Raw genomic sequence first — 22,754 nt, forward strand, 5'->3', positions numbered from 1 at the left:
AAATGTTCACTACTCGCAGGTATGTCCATTGTTGTGATATTTCTGAGAAATCCAATGCTGAAGTTTCTGGATCTTTGTTAATTACTTATTTACTGTATTTCACCCCACTTTTCAGAGGATTGTCTCCCAAAAAAGGCTTGTGTCATTTTTTTAAAGAGAGAAAGATAGGCACTGACAATCCCAGATGCAATGAAATACAATCAGATATCAGCATTAAAATATCACTAATTATTTACACATTTGTACCTTTGCCTTTCAACAGATTGTCCCGCCCTGCCCCAACCTTCTTAAAGAGACATTGATAAGAAATTGCACATAAGTAGAAACTTAGTATTTTCCAATTAGCCATGTTTCCTTTCATTCTAGCCATATATTGCCATAAATACATTGTGTGTGAAGAGCAATCGTTGCATTTTGGGTCTCCTTTGCACACATCTGTACCATATCTAGGAGCTGCTTGTCTCAAAAAGAGATCTATTGTCATCTCCTGGGGGAAAATAACAACAGAGATTTGTGGAACTACCTGGAAGACTGTTTGGATCCAGATTTTGGCACTTAGTAGACCCATTGAAATCAATGGGATTGAAGTTAGTTCTAACTATTCGGCTCTATTAATTCCAGTACGTTTACTCTAAGCTTGACTAAGTTTGGGTCCAAGTTTAATGATTTACTTAAGGCATTTGCTTTTGTACAGATATGTTGCTAGGCTAAACTGGTAGGTCTATATGGATGCTTTGGAAGAGAGGTAGAGGTTTTAACAATGAGATTAGCGGAAACCAGAAAAAGTACACCCTGTGACAATTGTCACAGTCTGTACTTTTTGTGTTTACCTATAACCTCACTTTTTGTGTTTGCCTATAACCTCACTATAACCTCAATTCCGTCTCTGCTCCTCCCCCCCTACTGCCCACCCCAGCCAATTTACCTGCTAATTTAGGATAATGCATCTGCTGAAGTGGGCTCTGGTCCACAAAAGCTTATGCCATAATACATTTGTTAGTCTTTAAGTTGCCGTTAGACATTCTGTTGGGTTTGTAGCAGCAAAGTAACACAGCCTCCGCCTTCTGAAAATCCTACTGGAAAGGTGATCAAGTGTGCTTGGGTGTGGACCCGAGACAAAGGTTTCACTAACGAGGTTGTGTGTGTGTTTTTTGGGGGGTGGGGGATTGTTCAAAAATCTTGATCTGCTAATGTGAATCTGGAGGGATTTTATGCATAGTGGAGAGTATTTGCTGTCTGTTGTTTTTCCTGTTTAATAACCATTCTTGGTCTTAGCATTGGGGAGAAGGAACTTCATAGCACCATCCTGTACATACCTACTCTGAAGTAAGTCCCATTGTGTTCAGTCTAGTTTACTTCCAGGTAAGTGGGAAGTGGATTATATGTTTGCAGAGAAATACAATAGATCTGATCTCTTATTTCATCCTCTCTCCATTTAGTCCTTGACGCAGTGTAACTCGTATTGTCTGTGCCAAATTGATGACCAGACAGGCATACGCAGACACTCATTTATCACACCAGCAAATTTATAACTAAAATGTTATAAGAGCAGTCATGACTGTTATTTGCCTCTGTTGTTGCTGGATGATCTATGACCAGTCTTAACATTTCAGAGACAAAATGAGGTTAACGCTTCTGTATGATCCTAGATGTGATAGTTGTAGCATCCCTCTGATTCTTTTTATAAACATGTAATTCTTGCAATTAATGGAGATGTCCTACCCCTCTTTATTCACTTGCCGTTAATGTCCCCTAGTGACTCCTTCTGTTTCCTTGACAGAATTCTTCCTTGTGGATACAGTATTGTGAATCTGGGGTTTTTACCATATGGTTAATTTAAATGTGATGTGAGAGTTTGTGAGCAGCATGTGCCACATTTAAAATGTACCGTCAGGCCCTGGACTGCCCTCCATGCTCGCTGCTGAATTCACCTGAATTGGAAGGATTGTAAGAGAGCTTCCTGTTCTACCTGAGCTTTGCTTGAGCAGCAAGGTCTCTGGCTTGCTCCTTAACTCCATTTCCAGGTTTATCCTCTGCCTCTGACTTCAGTCTAGGCTTGCTCCTTGACTCTTGCCACCTAGCTTCCCTACAATTATGATTCTCCTTGGTGGCTTGCTGGCCTGATGGCTCCTGGTTCCTAGCTGTTGGCTCGCCTTAGACCCACCTGGCACTGTTGTTGTTGTTTAGTCATTTAGTTGTGTCCGACTCTTCGTGACCCCATGGACCAGAGCACGCCAGGCACTCCTGTCTTCCACTGCCTCCCGCAGTTTGGTCAAACTCATGCTGGTAGCTTCGAGAACACTGTCCAACCATCTCGTCCTCTGTCGTCCCCTTCTCCTTGTGCCCTCAATCTTTCCCAACATCAGAGTCTTTTCCAGGGAGTCTTCTCTTCTCATGAGGTGGCCAAATTATTGGATCCTCAGCTTCAGGATCTGTCCTTCCAGTGAGCACTCAGGGCTGATTTCCTTCAGAATGAATAGGTTTGATCTTCTTGCAGTCCATGGGACTCTCAAGAGTCTCCTCCAGCACCATCATTCAAAAGCATCCATTCTTCGGCAATCAGCCTTCTTTATGGTCCAGCTCTCACTGGACCAGCTCTCCAGCCTGGCACTAGGAAAGCGAAATTAGAGCTCCCCCCAATGTCGTCCCCATCCCCCAGATTAAAATTGTGTATGTTTGCCATAAGAAACAAGACATTCAGGTACCCGTGTTTTGATAACCAAGTTTCCTCTGACAACTGCCAACCCTGTTCTTAGGAAACTGCCATAGTAAATTCACCAAAAGCTACCATAGAGATAGCAACATTTTCAAAGGTAGGGGGTCCATGGCTTGGCTTTTGAAAAACAAAGGGCCTGCAGTACTTAGCTAGCTGTAGTATGTGCTGTAGTGATTCTGTGGTTTCTAAAATATAAGCTGAACTTTGCTATGGAAAGCAATAGCTAAACTGTATTATTATTATTATTATTATTTTAATTATTATTATTATTTATTTCAGTTATGAGAATGAACCTGTGTTTCCAGATCAAGAGCATTGCGGGGTTTTTATTAATTCTGGATTTTCAGCAAGCCGGGACAAAGGTAGCAAACAAATATATTGCCACTTTCATTGAAGCCCAAGGGCAGGGAATTTTTTTGTCCATTTGAGGGTCACCTTGTTGTGGGGGACCTTCTGGGACTGGAGCCAGATTCAAAAGCAGGTAGAGCGACGGACGTGGCTCTTAGCCAGGTAAGCAAGAGGCATAATCATGGTTCAGGGACACATTCCAGCAAGGTGGAGGCACTTGAGGAGGGTGTGGAGCAGGCCTGGGGAGGGGAGTGGTCTGGGAAGAAGGGGTGTGTCTTAGGGAGGGTGAGAGAGAGAGAGAGAGAATGGGATAGAGAGGCCTGGAGGACCACTGAACCCTGATCCAGAAATTCCCCACCCCAGGTTGAAGCAGAAAAAGCCAGGTATTGATGCTTTACTTCTTTACTTCTTTTACTGTCTGGCTGCAATGCCTCTGGCAGTATGGAAACAGCAGAGAATGGATGAGAGGAAATGTGGCAGAAGGGGTTTATTCTGAATGCCAGTCTTCGCTAAAGAGGACTGCCTCACAAGTTACCTAACTGGAGAGAGGAAATAACATCCTTTCATCTGGAAATACCCCTTTAAAAACTCAGTTTGCAAGCTGTCCTCCAGGTGAAACTACTAGAGCAACAATACTTAGCCTGATCTCCTCCAGATGTTGGGACTGCAGCTTCCTGGCCATTGGCTGTGCTGCTGAAAATTGGGAGTCCAACATCACCTGGAGGGCCACAGATTGGGGAAGGCTGAGCTGAGAGGAGAGCAGTCCTGTGGCAAAAAGGTGCAAGGGAGTTGCAGATTTTCACCTTTTTGCAAAATGAAAGACAGCACTGGTGTAAGGTCTGCTTATCTCAAATATAAACTTTTGTACAGCAGTGATTTGGGGGGGGGTGTTTTTGCATGAAGACACAGGAATGGTTTTTAACTTTGTACGCAAGTAAAATTAGAAAATTTCGTTTTTACAACAGTAGTGTTTCCAGCGGTCTAATATAAACATAATTTGATCTCTGCAGGCACAACCACGGCAGGCAGTTCAAGGTAGGTGTTTTGTTGTTGTTGTTCATATTTTAATGATCATTAACCTTATTTTCATACAAAGTGGGGGCACATCTCCGTTTGATAAGCGTGTGACTGGGGCCTTGATTCACAATAGCTTATAATAATAATAATAATAAATAATGATAACAATAAATAACAACAACAACAACAAATAATTTATTATTTATACCCCGGCCATCTGGCTGAATTTCCCCAGCCACTCTGGTCATCTTCCAATCGAGTGTTAAAAACAATACAGCATTAAATATTCAAAACTTCCCTAAACAGGGCTGCCTTCAGATGTCTTATGAAAGAAACTGAATGGAGAGTCATATAATTGTTTGTAGAGTTGGGAAGGGACCCCAGGGGTCATCTAGCCTAACCCCTGCAATGCAGAGCCTCTTTACTTCCTGTAACCAGTTTTAAGAGAAAGCAAAGTGGTGGAAACACAGGAGAGGTTGGTCATTGCAAAAAACAGGGCAAGATGTGACATAGTGGGGGGCGGGATTGTTTTTTAATTAAGTGTTATATAGTGTTTTGGTGGTTCTGATGGCCTTTGCAAGCATTGGCGGCTAGAGATCTTATTCCTCGCATTGATGTACACTTCAGTCAGAAAAGCGGCTGATAGCAGAGGTAATAAGGAAGGGAAAAGAGCTGGAGAATGACTTCTAATTCTTCTCTGCATGTACTGCTGCAGATGAGTGGCATTTCATTAACAGCACTTAATGGAAGCTGTTCCTATGTGCTGCATTACTCTGAAATTAAGTACCGCTGTTTGATCCTTCAAGGATCAGGGAGGAAACACACCCTGACACAACCTGTGTGAAGGACAAAATATGGCCAATTCGCAAAATTCCTGGCTCAGGTTTTTCCTTAAGTATTATCGGCCTTAAGAAAACAAGATGGATCACTTGGGCCTGTGATCTTATCCGAGCTAGAAACAGTTACAGCTGAAAAACCAGGAGCAAGAGGAGGCTACGAAACTGGTCTTTCACACTTTAAACCTTATTTGGGTGTTCATTGGAAAACCCATGGAGGAAGAATTGGGCCCACACATGCTATCTCAGCCTCCAGTGTCTCCATCTCTGCCAGCTTCATCCCCAAACTTTGCATCTTTAATGGGAAGGTCTGGCAGCAGATTCTGCACACATTGGCTGAATATATTTCTAACTGAGAAACCTACACTATTGGGGAAGAGTCTTTGGAAGTTCAGTTGAATGCACGGATTCCCAAGTTTCTGAAACAAATCATGCTTGGCTCATAATACCCCATATGCATACCAGAATAGGTAATTATATATTTGGATGCAATTAGTAATTACTTTTTGCCATTTGCTTCACCCCACTTCCCTCAAGCACAGCTAGGGATGTGGAAGAATTTATCTTCAGTTCACATATAAAGGTGAACCACAATTTCTAAAACAATAGAGGAACTGAAACACATCCAGCCTTTGAAAATTGCACTCTATGAATTTTGCAGTGCCTAGTAATTTGTGCAAAAATGCATACACTAAGGTTCAGTGTGCATAAAAGCATGTATTAGCAAAATAGCATGCAATTATAGGTTATATTTGGGGAAATTGTTTGACTAAAATGTATGTACAGTGGTGCCTCGCAAGACGAAAAGAATCCGTTCCGCGAGTCTCTTCGTCTTGCGGTTTTTTCGTCTTGCGAAGCAAGCCCATTAGCGGATTAGCGCTATTAGCGCTATTAGCAGTTTAAGGGCTATTAACGGCTATTAAAGGCTTAAGGGATTAGCGGATTAGCTGCTAAAAGGCTATTAGCAGCTTAGTGCTTTAGAAAAAAGGGTTGGGGAGCGGGGGAAAAACTCAAGAATCGCAAGACATTTTCGTCTTGCGAAGCAAGCCCATAGAGAAATTCGTCCTGCAAAGCACCTCTGAAAATGGAAAACCCTTTCGTCTTGCGGGTTTTCCGTCTTGCGAGGCATTCGTCTTGCGGGGCACCACTGTATTAGGCAAAACAGCATATCAGTGTGTATACTGGGAAAAATTAACACTTAACGCCGATGCATTTTCATAAGGATTTTTTAAAAAGAAATTTTGTTAGTTGATATAAAAATGTAGAGAACTGAACTCAAGATGGGAAGAAACCCAGAGAAACTGAAACTGACAGATTTACACATCCCTAAGCCCAGCCACCCACTTCCCTTGACTCTCATCAGGTACCACTGAGCTCTGCCCTTATTCCATCGGCTTCTGCCGTTAATTCCAGGGCTCCATTTCGCTGTTCACACATTCTGAGCCGCAGGAGTCTCATCAACCTTACTCATTCTTTCCATTACAGGACCTGATTGCACAGCAATATTTGCTGCCAATGCATCTCTCCCCAGCGGAGTTTACAGGATCAAACCAGAGAATTTTCATAACTCTTTTGAGGTAAGGTATGGTTCTGCAATTACATTCTGAGCCGCAGGTTCCATTTATGATGAAGTGTTATTGAGAGCACCTGTTTTTACAAACGCCTTGTCTTCTGAACACCTGCATGATCCGGAGGTCTGGGCCTGTATACTGATGGCACACAGCTCTACCTCTTACTTCCATAACCTGATCCTGGAGAGGCAGGGGGGGAGGAGAACTTAATTCAGTCAATTGAGAATGCTGGCAGGTGATGTACAACCTGCCTCCAAACTTCCTCTGAAAGGTCAAGTGTGCAGCTTAGGTGCACATCTGGAGCCACCATTGTCCTTGAATTTTCAAGTTGTGGCCATATTTTATAAGTTTCATCTGGTTTGCCAGGTCTGGCCATACCTGGTGAAGGCAATTCTGACTCGTACCCTAATTGCATCCAAGTTGGTTACAATGTTCTCTCCATAGGGGTGTCTTTAAAGACATTTTGGAAACTCCATTTGGTTCAAAATACAGTCATAAGATTGTTGGTTAGTGAGGGCCTTCTTGGTAGTGTCGCCCGGTTGTGGAACACCCTCCCTTCAGATGTGAAGGAAATAAGCAGCTATCTTATCTTTAAAAGACATCTGAAGGCAGCCCTGTTTAGGGACGTTCTTAATATTTAATGCTGTATTGTTTTTAACACTCGATTGGGAGCTGCCCAGAGTGGCTGGGGGAACTCAGCCGGATGGACGGGGTATAAATAATAAATTATTATTATTTATTATTGTATTACACCGACCCAACACTAGGTTCATTGCTTACCTATGGGATTCTGGCTTCAGATTAAAGTGCTGAAACGAACCTGAAAAGTCCTAAACAGCCTCAGGTTACCTTAAGGCCTGACTTTGTGCCTACAGGTGAGCCCTAGACTCCTGTTGTCTCTGGTCAGACTTTGCAGGAGTTTTGATGGGCGAGTGCCAGGATGGTGGTGCCACAGCTCACGCACTCCTAAGGAAAGCCATTTGGCTCCTTTTGCCCACTTTTGATAGTCAATTGTGTTTAGGATCCTATAATTCAGATCGGTTACCTACCAACGTAAATTTCTAGGTATTCTGTGAAAAGAGATACGATGGTGGATGGACTATTATCCAGCGACGCAATGGACAAGGGGAGTATGGTGTGCCTGAGAACTTTCGGAGGTGGATGTCTGAATATGAAAAAGGATTTGGCCATGTTGGTTGTAAGTCAATTATTCCCCTCAACTAAAATCTTTTGATCTGTGGACTTACCTTTAGACATCACACTGTGTGCACAAATGGATCTTATTGATTGACTTCAACAACCAACCTACATGTGCAGCATTTCTCAAAGGTCTTTTGCCCCATCCCATTTTGCCACCTAATTATTTTCAAGAGGTGGCAAGGATTGAACCTGGGACCTTCCACATTCAAAAGCCTCTGCTATGATCCTTTCCCATGTACGCACAAGTAGAAAGTAAAGGTAAAGGTACCCCTGACCGTTAGGTCCAGTTGCAGATGACTCTGGGGTTGGAGCACTCATCTTGCTTTATTGGCCGGGGGAGCCGGTGTACAGCTTCCGGGTCATGATGCCAGCATGACTAAGCCGCTTCTGCCGAAGCAGAGCAGCGCACGGAAACGCCGTTTACCTTCCTGCTGGAGTGGTACCTATTTATCTACTTTCACTTTGACGTGCTTTGGAACTGCTAGGTGGGCAGGAGCTGGGACTGAACAACGGGAGCTCACCCCGTCGTGGGGATTCGAACTGCCGACCTTCTGATCGGCAAGCCCAAGAGGCTCAGTGGTGCGCCACCCACATCCCTAAGTAGGAAGCTGAAAACTGTTGTGGGTCTCAAAACTGCAGGCGTTTATTTCCTTGCATTCAAGATGATGTACAGTTGGCGATGGATACATGAAAACACAATGTTATATTTTCCAGTTGAACATTGGCTAGGGCTTGTCTACATTCATGCTCTGACCCACCAGAGAGACAAAAAATGCGAGCTCCGAGTGGACATGAGAAACTGCAAAGGGAAGAAAGGCTATGCTGTATACAAGACCTTCGAAATTGGCAACGAAGATGAAAAATACCGCCTTTCTTTGGGGAAATACAGAGGGAATGTGGGTAAGAGATTCAGTGATGTTGTGTTTAATGACTCCCATGTTTACCAGTTTAGCATCTCTCAAAATTGGGTCCAGAACCAAGTAAGCTGGAAAACAAAGACATTATTGGTAGGTTGCACCCCTGGAATAAAATTCTGATTTTCCTGAAGCAGCTTCTCAGGCAGGATTAACCTTCCAGAGCCATTGTAGCCACTTTGAGTCACTCTGGCCTGGTAGCAATGCATTCATGGTTTTAAATAAATACAGCTGCCTTTAGATAGGTGTGTAGTGGCTGGATATACAGTGGTGCCTCGCAAGACGAAAAGAATCCGTTCCGTGAGTCTCTTCGTCTTGCGGTTTTTTTCGTCTTGCGAAGCAAGCCCATTAGCGGATTAGCGCTATTAGCGGTTTAAGGGCTATTAGCAGCTATTAAGGGATTAGCGGCTATTAAGGGATTAGCGGCTATTAAGGGATTAGCGGATTAGCTGCTAAAAGGCTATTAGCGGCTTTGTGGATCAGCTGATAAGCGGCTTAGATCAGCTGTTAGGCGGCTTAGATCAGCCGTGAAGCGGCTTAGCAACAGCTGTGAAGCGGCTTAGGGGCTGGGGGAAAAGGGGGGGAGGGAAAAAACCCCCGCAGAACTCGCAAGACATTTTCGTCTTGCGAAGCAAGCCCATAGCAAATGCGTTTTGCGAAGCACCTCCAAAACGGAAAACCCTTTCGTCTAGCGGGTTTTCCGTCTTGCGAGGCATTAGTCTTGCAGGGCACCACCGTAAGCATAATTTTAGCAATAAGTCGAAAGACGTATCGGTACATTTTGCAATTGAAAATAATTTTAATACAAAGGAAAGGAAAGGGGAAATGTACACACAACTCATATATTGTCCTTACCCAACTGCACTTTCAGAATTGATTTTGATCCAGGGGATGCCTCTTCTAATGGGAGAGGTAATTTTTGCTGATTCTCCCTCCCCCTAATACCCCCTAGAAAAACAGCTTTCATGATCTTGGGAACCCCCTCCCCAGGACGCAGTGGAAAATGGAGAGGGTCTGCAGGGCAAAAAGGGAAATTCCTCTGAAAATCATCTTCTAGATCAAAATACTTAAATGAGTGCAGTGGTCCCAGTTGGGTTCTATCTGTTCATAGATTTTAGATTTGGTAAAAAATAAGAATTATACAATGATTTTGAAGGGGGGAGAACAAAGAGTGTGGATATACAGTATCGTGAAGGTGACTGTTCCAGTTGCTTCCATTTAGATGCTACACAGGTTCTGGCAGTTGATAAGGGACATCTTGCCACTTCTACGCCTTCAGTTCATGTGCAGGAAGCTTTTGGCCCTTTAAATGTTGCTTCCCTATCTCTCTCATCAACCTTTAATAACGATGCTTGCTTGACCTAATGCGCCTTGTAGTTCAGTAACTTCTGAAGGACTGAAGGCTCCCCACACTTGCTTCAGCCCATACTACTCTTGTTGCTTTTCTTTAGACAACCAAACAATACAAATTTAGGGCTACGTTGGGATGCGGGTGGTGCTGTGGGTTAAACCACAGAGCCTAGGACTTGCCAATCAGAAGGTCGGCGGTTCGAATCCCCGCAACGGGGTGAGCTCCCGTTGTTCGGTCCCTGCTCCTGCCAACCTAGCAGTTCAAAAGCATGTCAAAGTGCAAGTAGATAAATAGGTATCGCTCCAGCGGGAAGGTAAACGGTGTTTCCGTGCACTGCTCTGCTTCGCCAGAAGCGGCTTAGTCATGCTGGCCACATGACCTGGAAGCTGTTCGCCGACTCCCTCGGCCAATAAAGCGAGATGAGTGTCGCAACCCCAGAGTCGGTCATGACTGGACCTAATGGCCAGGGGTCCCTTTACCTTGAAGCAAACACCTGGTAATTTGATTCATACTATATTTTGCAAGGGCATTTTAGTTACCATAAGGCAGTTTCAGAGCCAAGTGGAGAATGCCAGCTGCTCTAGACTGACACCTCCTAATCACAGCATGGTTAAGATTGTAAAAAAGGTGTGTTAAATCACCAAGGAGTTCAATAGTTTGTAAAAGCTCTAAGAACAGCCTGCTGTTCTTTGAAAAACGTGTCTATTTGTTTTGGTGTGTTGTCATGTTGACATCCCCAGGGTTATGGCAGTTAGAATTATTTTATTTTACCAAAAATATAAAAGCAGAAGTACTGTGGACAGTGCTTGAAGAAACACAAATTATACCAGTAAGCCAATAAGAATTTGCCTCTGTTTGCCCCAAATGCCCTGATGCAGGCAATTAACGAGTCTAAAACTTAGGTTTTTTTTTCTTGGTTTAGGAGATGCATTCAGAGGGCATGAACCCTCTGAGAATCAAGATGGCAATTTCTTCAGTGCGGTCGATAGTGACAACGACGACTGTGGCCCATGTTTTGTGGGCGATGAAGCATTCGACAGCTGTGCTGGCGAGCTGTACGGTTCTGGGTGGTGGTTCAGTAACTGCGGCATGGCGGATCTCAACGGGATGTGGCATCCTAAAGACAGCTGTAGAGGTTGGGTATCTGGTGTGTACTGGAAAACATGGAGTAATATAGATTCACTGCTATTTAGTGAACTCAAGATAAAATGTACTTAGCTGTGACAATGTCAGACTGTCCAGGCTGAGATGGCTTGCCTTTCTGCAGCAATTTTGGTACTAAACCACCCTGTGTTACTATGAATGTCAACCGCTTACTAGCAAATCGCTGCGTATGCAACATATAATCAAGTAGCAAGTCTGACTGATCTAAGAAATGAAGTTTCTGCTAATTGATTGTTGAAGTCTTTCTAGTTTTTCAGTAGATGTAGTCCCCCCTTCTTGCCAAAACCATTTCAGGAATAAGGAACATCTATTTTAGTGCAGTCGTAATCAGTGGCGTAGCGTGGGGGGTGCAGGGGGGGCCAGCCGCACCGGGTGCAACATCTGGGGGGGGGGCGCGCTTGCACTCGCAGCTCTCTGCCCCTACCTGGCTCACTCACTCTCTCTCACTGCAGTGCTGGCTGTGCGAATCCGATCCGAGCCGCCGGTCGCCGCCCACTGTGGAGGGGAGGGTGTCAGGCGTGCGGTGTGGTGCGGAGAGAGAGCGAGGGACTATCTGGGGGAGGGACAGTGCAGCGGGGGCGGGGGGGGCGCAAATTACCTGCCTTGCCCCGGGTTAGGGGGCGCAAATTACTTGCCTTGCCCTGGGTGCTGACAACCCACGCTACGCCACTGGTCGTAATCCCAGACGTACTTCTACTGTCCCCTGTAGAACAAATTAGATAGGAACCCACCCATATTTCCATCAAACCCCAATGCAAAGAGGATGAAAAGGGGGTAAGTAAAATTAAAGACCTTGCTTAGTAACTGGCAAGACAGTAGAGATGTGGCATCTGTGCCTTAGCAGTGCAACAGCTCCCCACCAGTTAATTTCTCTCTTTGATTATTCCCCAAATAGTTGCACCAAATTTCAAAGTTTATGGAATTTCCCCTCCTGGCAAAAACGAGCCATTTTGTGTGCTGCTTGGATGAACATCTTGCTATCCCACCATTTTCTTCCTGGGCAAAAGAACAGCAGGCTTCTTTGCTGCTAGGACTGCACACAAGAACCAAGTTAGTTTTTTGTGTGCTTTGTAAGTGGGTAGGGGTGTTTATTACTGTTGCTTGATATCTGCTCAGCTTTGTATGCTTTGCCCAGCTGAAGGGAGGCCGTAAAATCCTCACCTACAGTCCTAGATAGAATAAAAGTGTGTTGTTACCAAAGCTAGGAGAATTTAGAATTTGGGTTTTACAACTAAATGGGCTGGAGGAATTTAGGAGACAATGTCATTAACTCTGATTGCTGTTGTCAATGCAATGATTAGTGCATTCCATTAAACCATGAATTGGTTTATGCAATGCAATTTATATCACATTCCTTTGTTGCTTTATTTCCTTCAATTTTCAGAATATGATATTTGCTTTTCTTTAGATTTCATAAGGCCGTTAAGCTTTGTACACCAATAAACCGATTGATTGATTCATTCCAGTTATAACCTTGAGTCTGTGGCCATCACTAGTTGTGCTTTAACTTCCTGTTCCACTGGGTTGCTGCTCTTATTCGCAATCTGCTTCCTGAGCGTGATGTTAGTAATACACACTGCTGACGACCAAGTGGTATGTTTCTGCTTGGCTTTTTATTTCTTACACATTTACATGAGAAGATTTCACAATGCTACTAGGAAAAATATACACATTAACAAATTTACACTAATGCACATATTGCTGTATCGGCACTTGGCAGCATGCTTTGCAGCACAGAGGAGAATAAAAACTTCTACCATGCTAAGCAGGGCGGAATGACGTTATCTTCCTAGTTATGATGATATTTTCCATGGATCCCGTTCTATCCTTCAGTTGACTTTGATAAACATGCTTTTCTTTACAGAAGCGTCTTGGCACTGGCAGCTTTCAATGTGCCAGTTAATGAAAACACGTTGCTGAGTCTGTGTTATATCACTAGTTTGCGATGTATTTTAAGAAAGCTCAGTTATCTTTGTAGTAGTTATTAAAGTTGATTCGCAACAGGAAATCTTCCAGGTGAGGCTGGTACCCCCTGTTTACAAGCTTAGTTACTACTGTAAGAAGAGAAAATAAGACAACACTTGTTTAATATGGCAAGGGATATACAGATTGGTCAGCTTCAAATCTCTATCCCTGTGATATTCCTCTCTTAACAGTGTGCACAAGCTCAATGAGGTACGCAAGCTGCTGCCCTCTTTTATTTGTCCTAGCAGAGGTTTCATTTCAGTTGAGCCTATTCGTTTTTACAGGTTCCAACCAAGAACACTTTAGGCATCTGCTCTCTCTTTTATCGTAAATATTATTTCGCTTGCCCACGCTAACAAACTCGATTAAGCACAGCGCTCTACAGATTTCGCTTACAACTGCTGCAAGGTCTGTTGAGCACACCAGATTCTGAGCAAACATACATAGGACTGAAAGCAGAACGCCAAGTGGAAGGACTAAAGCAGAGCACATCTTCTACATGCCAACAGGCCAAGGTTCAGTCTCTGGCATCCAGGAAGCTAGCGATGTTAAAGAGCTGTGTCTGCAATTCTGGAGAGTACTGCCAGCCAGAGGAGACAAACACTGGGCAAGACGGACAAGTAGCCTGACCCCAATGTAAGGTAACCTATGTTATCTTCTATAGGTGCTGCTCTTCCTGTCGAAGATCAAGCAAGCTTTACACAATGGCCTGGTTCAGACATGACATTGATCCTGCTGGCCAGAGCTGACAGGAACTGCAGTCAAACAACATCTGAAGCATATTGGGTTGGGGAGGGCTGGTTTAAAATAGGAACACAGTCACGACTAGGACCAGGCGTGAAATATCACCAGTTAACCATATAGTGATGTATCACGATGTCTGAAATAACACTGGAAAAGGCTGAGAAAGTGGCTGGGCTGTGGAGGGAGAAGCGACCAGGAGAAAGGGAAGGAAGCTGCCTACTTGCTTGGGCAAAGGAGCTCCTGCCCACTCCCCACCTCCCTCTGCAGCCCAGCCCCAGCAGAGGAAACATGAGAAGTTGTTCCTTTTGCACGTTTGTCTTTGCCAGTGCAAGTGCCTCTCTCCTCCTGGGCCCACCCTGCTTGCTTGGGCAAAGGCAAGCATGCAGGCAGGTAATTTAAGCTGGCAAGACATTGCAGCTCGCCAGCCGCCAGCACAGCGCAGGAATGTGCTGTGCTGGTGGTGGCCAGGGAGCCGCAATGTATTGCCAGCTCAGAAAGTGCGAAACCAGTATTTTGATCTGAACTTCATACTGGTTTCAGATGATGAACTGAAACATCACCCGGCTCATGTCCTGTTGCCCCATCCCTAGACCTTGAAAACTCAGAAAAGCAGAAGAAAGCTTTTCCTGAGTGTCTGCACTAAGCAAACTTGCCAAGAAACACTAAGACTTCCCAGCTGTCCTGTGCAGAGGATGTTTTTATTTCCAAACTGAGTATAAACACATCTTTGCAATACCTCAAAATTGGGGAAACTGTGCCCCTCTGCCAGAAGTTGCTAGACTACAACTTCCATCATCCATCACCATCGGCCATGCCATCAGAGGCTGATGGGGAGTTGGGGACAGCCCCCAGGTTCCCATCCTTGCAACAACAGAAGTCTTACCGTTGAATAAGAAATGGGAGTAGTACTTGAACGTGTTATAAGACTGCTGCATTAAGCCAAAGTTGGGATGAACAGCCATTTGTTTGCTGGTATCGAAACTCCACGACTGAGAGATTAACTGGCTACGGAACTTCAAAATGAGGCTGAAGATGCTGTGAATAATGTTCATTACAGGGGCTGCCTTTTCAGTCAACAATCCTCTGTCAAAAGAGATGGTTTTGATATCAAGTTAGCAAGCAGCAATACTTTTCATCTGCAGCAATGTTTAGGAGCATCTTAAAGAACATGCCTGCTGAGGTGTGATTGCAGATTCAATTTTTGAATTGTTTCGGATAGGAAAGACAACATGCCAGTAATATAGTGAATTTGTGTCCTTTGTATCTTCTTAACTTTCGGTACTAGGATACAGTTATCCGAAATAACATTTTGATGGACTAGATGCAGCCAGGTACTATATAGCATTTACTAAGGCTTAGCTTGTTTCAGATTGCTACTGTAAGTCAGAGATGCATTTGCCCAGGGGGTGGGCCTGGCCTATATATCGCCTACGACCGGTATTAGGGGAAGATTGCGATGACAGATTCACTCAGTAGTATATCGCTGGTGAAACTGCTGCCTCCTGAGTCCCTCTGCTACCAGCGCCCAGTGCATTGAGGGGAAAACAAGTGGCAGCTGGGTGCTGGGACTCATGAGTGGTGGACGTTTCCCCAGCAATATACTGTTGAGTGAAACCGCCATCGCAGTCTGCCCTGATACCACTGCAGAGGGAGAAACAAGCTGCGATACAGCTTGTTCTTCCCTCTGCTTCAACAAGCCCCCTGTCACTCTGGCTCGCATTTATCGCCCAGCCCTGCTAATTGGGGGTGTGGCATTCCATCTACAGCAAATGCACAAGGACACACACAGACACCCTCCATAAATGATCCATGCAGACCAGCTGTGGGTGTCTTCTTCCTATTATTATTATTATTATTATTAATACCCAGCCCATTTGGCTGGGCTTCCCCAGCCACTCTGGGCGGCTTCCAACAAAATATTAAAATACAATAGTCTATTAAACATTAAAAGCTTCCCTATCACCCTCTCCTCAAACGATTAGTCTGATAATTGGGGAGGGACAATATGCATCCACGCCAAGGGGCTGGGCTTAGAGGTTTAGGCCTTTCTGCTCACTTCTGTGCTATAATTTCCCTGCTTTGGCACCGCTTCCGGAGACATTTCTGTCTCCATCTTCCTGCTTCTTCCCACTTCACTTTTCCCTTCCTCAGTCCATAAGCTGGCTGAGGGGAGAGGCATTGTGCAGTCTGCAAGAGAAATGGTCTGGTTCTCTTTCTCAGATGCTGCAAATATGTTGAAAGCAAAGTGCAATTCTCCTTAGGCGCTGCAAATGTGGGAACTTGGACGAAGGGCTAAGTGGTGAGGCCTGCTAGTTCCTCCCGCTGTCCATGTCACAATGGCAGCAGAACTGGTGGCAGAAGCCTACGTAAAGAAAAGACTCGTCCACCCAACTTTCTAGTTACATGAGAATTGTCCATCTCTACATGCAGACAAGGGAAGGCAAATGTGCAACGCTTTGTTGAGGAATCTTCTTACCGGAAGATGGCTTTGTTGAGGTAGTCAGCATGTGTTCTGTAGATTTCCTCCAAGTTCCCTACAGAAGACAGTTTATTTCCAAATTCACACCACGTCACGTGCAGGATTTGATTGGCAATGTAGCCTTGAATAACTTTCACAAAGTGCTGCATTTCGTGCTTATAAAGCTGGAGCTGTCGAAACTGAACTGAGTTGGATGCATGCTTCACCAGAGCTGAAAAACCAAAACGACAAGGATGGCTCGCAGTGCCTGAAAAGGGACTGCCGCTCTTGGGCCCCATGCCAAAGCAGAAGCAGCCAAGGTGCAAAGCGGGCACAGTCAGTTTTTACTAACAAATTTTGTGAAGAGCCACAAAAATATGTTGGGATCACAGGAGCAGGTGGCCTATGGGGGCAGTCAGTAAAAAAGCAATGTTTTAAGTTACTTTTTCTTAAAATAGAAAAATCTCTGAGGCATCTTGCAAGGGCACAAAACACTTAGCATGGCATCACAGTAGGTGACCCACAGGAGCTGTCAGATTTTTTAGCATGGGGGTCATAGTATGTAGCCCACAGATTCACCATCCTGGTTTAATATGACTAGGACAGAGGTTTTCAATCATTTCTGAGTCCACGGCTCCCTTGACCAACTACATTCTTTCTGCGGCAACCTTGTGGGGCTCAGGAGCCCAGTTACGTCACCCCTTGCCTGCAGAGCAAGTACCCTCCCTTGTGGAGTGTTCCTCAGCCTCCTCGCAAGTCCTCTGGGCAGCTGCAGCCCTAGGTCTCTGAGTCCTCCCCCCCTCGCCACAAAGGGGCCTAGGAAGGACCCCCCTGGCCAGCTCCGGAGGTAATATATGCCTGGCGAGCTTGTAGCCAGGGCCACTGCAACAAACAACTGTGGGAATCTTTGGGAGGCAGAGATGCGAGGAGGGACAGAGGCCAGTGTTGCCCGCAGCACCCCTGATTATCATTCAAGGCACCCCAGGGTGTCGCAGCACACTGGTTGAAAACCACTGTACTACGAGACCAGATAAGAAATCAGATAGATCTTCCTTGAAACAGGCTTTCATAAACTCACCCTCAATCAATATATATCCATTTGTCTTTTTGTGCTTGGTTATGCAGGTCAGGGTGAAAGCATTTGTATGTGTAACTAATGTTTTTCCCCTCTACTGCGGTATTTCAAATAGGTTATTGTGTAATGCCTACAATGTACTAGCCGGAGTTATCCTTGGAAGACAATTGGCCTTTCCTTTATTCCATTTGAATGAGAATCCAAAACCTCTTCTGTTGTATCAGAGCAAACCGCTTTCACCTTCAGTTATATGGGTTTGCGGTTGAATAATCAAACTCTCATGGAATATACTGTATTTACTCAAGTCTAAGGCACCATCGAATCTAATGTGCACCTCAATTTTCAGAGTCTTGAAACCAAATAAAGTATTTGCTGGCGAATGTGAAATTGAATCTAATGCGCACCTCAATTTTCACAACATAATTGGGCCAAAAAAGGTGAGCATTAGATTCGAGTAAATATGGTAGAAATAGGAAACACAGTGACTTTAGATTTAACTCGCTTATCTGAATCTTCTGAACAGGTTTCAGGTTAAATAAAAGTAGTCAGATTTTATCTTACCAGTTCGCTTTAAGTGGAACCAAACATCCTTAAGAGTCCACACCATATGCTTCAATTGCAGTAGAAAGGAGAAAATCTTGTTATATTTATTCATGCAGTTCTCAGTAATGACAATGTTCATGGGCCAGTCAACCTATAAAAAACCCAATAAAACTATTATGACTGTATGTCTCCTGAGGCATCAGAATATTCCACTGCCTGTTTAAGATGAGGATTATGTCACAGTTAGCAGAACAGAATGCATTTCTAAGTAGCATCAGAGAACAAGCAGGATCAATGAATTGCAATGCATATAGGGGAATCTTAAAATCTGGCTCACTTCTCAACTCTTTGTGTATCTTCTCACCTTATAGCGTAGTTCTAAGCAGTTTAGGGCATCAGGCGCATTGGGCTTGAACATCTCTGGAAGGTACTTCAGTGCAAAGGAGAGATTGGAAGCCAAGTGGGTGTCCCCATGGAGACTATATTGCAGAGCCTTATTTAAAATGGAATTGAGGACCAGTGGGTTCAAAAGTTCACCAGGTGTCTGTCCTGATCCAAGCTGAAATTAGAAAACACATTAGATACTGAGAATTTGTTTGTCAGAATAACCTTTCCAAAGTAGATAATGGGATTTTTCTAAATGTTCCTACAAACACAGTTCAAGCCAGAAAGTCCCTTATATTTAAAACTTCCAAGAGAGGTTGTTCAGGTTGTGATCATTGAAACTACTACCAAAGGATACACAATCCCTATATTTAGTAGGACATACACATGCAATATGATTTCCTCACATGCCGGCAACTAGATATATAGTCAAGAATCAGGTATTTAAGGAACAGCCTATGCAAATACCTTTTCAAAAAGTAGATCGCTGAGTGACTGAGCAAACTCTCCATCTTCCATCAACAAAAAATGCCTTAGTGCTCCAAAATGCTTCTCAATATTTAGTTCCACAAAATAGTAGTCAACAATGGCTTTGTTCACAAGTGAAACACTAGGAACAAATGAAAACACACCAGTTACTTTTTTAAAAAAGCAAATAAAAAGGTAAAACTGCATTTTAGCTTCATGGATAGGGTAAATTAAAAATCGCCAACGTTTTGATCCTCTACCCGCAATCAAATTATAGGCTCCCTCCAAGTAATCTACTTCTATTGGGCCGGTACATTTTGGCAGTCACTTGCAAAAAACACAGGATGCAGCAAGGATGTCAAGAAAACGCCCTTTGAAAGAAATCCCAGTTGCCCATTGTCACCTCTGTTCATTACACTTGCATATAATTCTTTCTGCACTGTTCAAAATCTGTAACAGCTGCTATGTTCTAACTAGAAGCTTTACGGTTTCTCATTCTAGAGCAGAACACCAAACCTTCACTATTAGGCCCCGTTCAATACTTCACTGGTGGTAGGTAGTGTTTGCACTGTGCATGGGGAGGAAGCGTGCAAAACCAAGCAGAGGCCGTCAAGGCTCTGAAATGGACAAGAGAAGTTTAAACCTCTACCACCTAGCGCTTTGACACAGATGGAAATTGCTCCCTTCCCTGCTCCATCAAGTGAATGATCTGCATCCCCATTAAGGCACAAGGCTAGGCTAAGCAGAGAAGTTCAGACCTTTTAGTGTCCTGAAGGGCATGGAAATTCTGATGAGGAAGAAAGGGAGCACAAGACTCCCTATCCAGTCCAGCACCTTATATTCAGACTGCTCTGTACCTTCTTGGCTCTGCATGCTTTTCACCACACTCTCTGAAATCTGACTTTAATTGCCACATTTTTTTTTAATGGGACCAATCCATACTGAGATCTCCCACCTGAAGAGCCATCAGTTTCAATGAAGGAAGCAAATCTCTATTCAGGTTCTTTGTGTGTATGACCCTGATTCTCCACTGAAAGAAATAGGATTATACATGGGGATCTTCATAATGGGTGAATGGCAGCAACGAGTTTGTAGTTTTTACTGTGTCAGTGTGTGTATGTGGAGTTTTGGCCGGCCCTAGAGGGTTGGTGAAGGGTCCATGAAGACGTCAGGTTGAAAAACATCCCCCCCCCAAACATTCTGAAGTGAATGGACAGTGGATGAGAACTCTTGAGGCACATCCAGCCTGAAAAAGAGAAGACTGCGGAAGAAATATGATTTGGAGTTTATAGATCCACTAAAGAATGCCATCCAGTAATAGATAGCTGAACTATATACTGCTGAATCAGTTCACATTTCTTGTTGCAACAGTCACAGAATTGCTTACCTTACTAACCAAATAAAAGGAAAGAAGGTCAATGTATGTACTGGTGTGTTTCCCAATTAAGGAAAGAATACAAGCTATATTATTACTACAATGTTGATCGATCACTTCTAAATTTAACTTACTGAGAAACCAAAGGGGCAGTGATTGACCGTTTCATCAGTACTGGGAGTGATAAGAGCTCGCTCAGTTGTACAGCTGTTTCGTCTGTTGCTGACTGCGCTGATGGATCCACAGGGAAGGTGTAGGATCTTGGTATCACATGATGCAGAAGATGGGAAACTGGAAGTTCTGCTGTGTTAGAGCATAGGTAAAAACAATGATTACTGTTTCCAAAGCACTTTCAAAACAAAATGCTATACAGCAAATAAAAATGAGAGGCAACCATTACGGCCAGTGAGCCCATTTCAAATTTCAAGGAAGTGTGGTGGGTAACAGTCACGGAGCGTGGGGGGGGGGGACATGGCAAAACACAAAAATAGAGAGTGTGTGGTCAGGGCTGCTCCACGTTTCCCAAGATAACCTCATGATTGGAAGTCACCCATGTCCTGCTGGTCCTGATTGTGGAGATCGAACAATACTGATCTCCCTGACACACAATGCTGTTGCTGTTTAATAAGAGGGAGCATTCCTTCCTCCAGTGCAAGATAAAATACACAAGGTGGCCACAGTTTCTCTCGTACACAGCACACACTTCACATACGCACACCCCCATATACATGCCTCCCTCTCTCACCACACTTCCTCACACACAGAGCCACACGTACATCTCCCCTCCCCCCACTCTGCCTAAATATATCCGTCTCAATCACACACACCACACACATTCAGAAAAGCCTCTCAATTGGCGAAGGAAGTGCCTGCCATTAAAAATAATAATCCAAAGCAGGGTGAACAAAAATATATTTAAATGATGTTCCAAAAGAAAAGTGAGAGGGGCGTTCTAATATCCAGAGGCACAGCATTTCAGAAGTAATTAATAAAAGGGTACGAGTGAATGCAATTTAGAGTTTAACCAAATGAGGTCTACAGAATCCTGCACAAACTTGTGCTGCAACACTGCTGCAGTCTGGGGCTACTTATTTGGACTTGTGAGAATCCGCGAAGGACTGACACAATCTCTATGTGCCTTAATGATACCAAGTGTGCAATGTCAGCGTGATGGCACAATAAAAAACCTTTCTGTCTAGAAGAACAGGTATAGGGCAGTATATAAATTCAATAAATAAATAATAATAATGATTAGGTGGTGGCCTGCTGTGTGGATCCCCATCATGGAATTGACATCCTCAAGAGACCCCAACCTACGTGGCTGGATCATTTAAATGTGACCCAAGTTGACTGCGGGAAAGAGACTCCCCAGAAATGTTTTTAGTGAATGACGCTCTAGACTACAAAATTCTACAAGCACTACTCTCCTTGAGGGATAATGGCATATCAAGTGATTCCATTCTCTTAAGGCACCTCATGTTAGGAGTACTCACACATCAAATCGTAGCTGTCCTGGTATTTTTCAAGGCAATACTGATCAGATAAGGCTTTCACATAATCTTCCTCTTTCTTCCACTTGGCAATAGCGGTGCTTACGCCTTCTGAACTTTCAGATGTGCTGACTTCAGAGAGAGAAATCTGCTGAGTCATAAGAACCAATTCGGTCGATTTTTCAGGTTCCTCTACCTGATGAAAAAAAGTGGAATGGACATTGGAGAAAAGGAGGCTCATTTTTGATCCAGAAGGCTTTGCACTCTTGCTTAAGTACACTTATCGTTGCATCTTGGGTTTTCCTGAACCTTCAAGATTCTTGTCATTTAAGCAGACCTCCATAGTGTTATTGCTTGTAATATGTATGTTAAAGGATATATGAGAAAATGGGCTAGAGTTATCCTCATCTTAAGCTTAATTTTTTTCTCTCTGCCCTTTTCACTTTGATTTTAGCTAAGCGATCTGTCAAGTCGGTATCAGAATTTTTGCAAATTCCTAAAGTCAGAGGGCCCTGGGAGAATAAAACAGGGTTCAGACAAGGAATTCAGAGGGCACTTAGCTAATCAGCAAGTAAAGACAATAATACTTTCTGGTAATATTTTCTGTTTAGGATATAAATGAGTGAAGATAGGGAATAACACTGGGGAGAATTAAAGTAATTCATATTTGGGAGAATTAAAATAATTCAAAGGAACATCGTGCCCACTACTTCAGTAATTTTACTTGAGCGTCACAATAAGATTCATCTACTTAAGATTAGGGGGCTAGTAATTTGAAACTTATGTTGCTGTTTCCTCACCTGTACATCCTGAGAAGGCGCTGTGGAGAGATCTTTGGCATCATCCATTATGATTGCTATATTAACCAAAAAAGAGGGGACTTGTTACTGGAAGGAACTGAGAAACATGACAAATATTGTCTAGCCTTAATGAATATAAAGGCAGTGTGAAATGTATAGAGCCTCACAAGAAACACAAGCATTTCAAATACATTTTTTAGTCTCCCACACATGTTACCCAACACCAATATAGTAATAATAAAAAACTATCAGGCTTTTCTTCTGTTTCATAATACAGTAGAATTTTGTCTGTTAATGGCAATGGTCTCTTGCATTTATGTGGATCTAGGTTTCCT

At 43.7% G+C, this 22,754-nt stretch overlaps 2 protein-coding genes across 2 annotated transcripts in view; one reads left to right on the forward strand and one right to left on the reverse strand.

Moving 5' to 3' along the window:
* The first annotated feature begins 40 nt into the window (after positions 1-40).
* Positions 41-12,583, forward strand: LOC310658204 (angiopoietin-related protein 5-like). The gene is made up of 8 exons (XM_083400066.1): positions 41-620; positions 2,996-3,078; positions 4,075-4,099; positions 6,403-6,494; positions 7,554-7,686; positions 8,403-8,588; positions 10,876-11,088; positions 12,526-12,583. The coding sequence occupies exons 2-8, from the start codon at positions 2,998-3,000 to the stop codon at positions 12,558-12,560; spliced, it is 765 nt and encodes a 254-aa protein (XP_083256192.1). The 5' UTR covers positions 41-620; positions 2,996-2,997; the 3' UTR covers positions 12,561-12,583.
* A 131-nt stretch (positions 12,584-12,714) lies between these two features.
* The window catches only part of TUBGCP6 (tubulin gamma complex component 6), a 32,526-nt gene continuing 22,486 nt past the window's right edge, over positions 12,715-22,754 (reverse strand). Inside the window, exons 18-26 of the mRNA XM_083399288.1 lie at positions 22,420-22,475; positions 21,623-21,815; positions 20,264-20,432; positions 18,755-18,896; positions 18,267-18,461; positions 17,921-18,053; positions 16,303-16,516; positions 14,710-14,909; positions 12,715-13,171 (exon numbers count right to left, since the gene is read on the reverse strand). Coding sequence (XP_083255414.1) covers positions 13,080-13,171; positions 14,710-14,909; positions 16,303-16,516; positions 17,921-18,053; positions 18,267-18,461; positions 18,755-18,896; positions 20,264-20,432; positions 21,623-21,815; positions 22,420-22,475 — 1,394 coding nt within the window. The 3' untranslated portion in view covers positions 12,715-13,079. The remainder of the gene's footprint in view (positions 13,172-14,709; positions 14,910-16,302; positions 16,517-17,920; positions 18,054-18,266; positions 18,462-18,754; positions 18,897-20,263; positions 20,433-21,622; positions 21,816-22,419; positions 22,476-22,754) is intronic.

Source organism: Podarcis tiliguerta, assembly GCF_965153285.1.
Source record: "Podarcis tiliguerta genome assembly, chromosome: 10".
NCBI lineage: Eukaryota > Metazoa > Chordata > Lepidosauria > Squamata > Lacertidae > Podarcis > Podarcis tiliguerta.

Bases quoted from the DNA above. Each gene is read 5' to 3' on its own strand.
- LOC310658204 (XM_083400066.1), top strand. From the start codon at position 2,998: ATGAGAATGAACCTGTGTTTCCAGATCAAGAGCATTGCGGGGTTTTTA. The intron at 3,079-4,074 runs GTAGCAAACAAA...TGATCTCTGCAG, and splicing joins TTCAGCAAGCCGGGACAAAG to GCACAACCACGGCAGGCAGT. The intron at 8,589-10,875 runs GTAAGAGATTCA...TTCTTGGTTTAG, and splicing joins GAAATACAGAGGGAATGTGG to GAGATGCATTCAGAGGGCAT.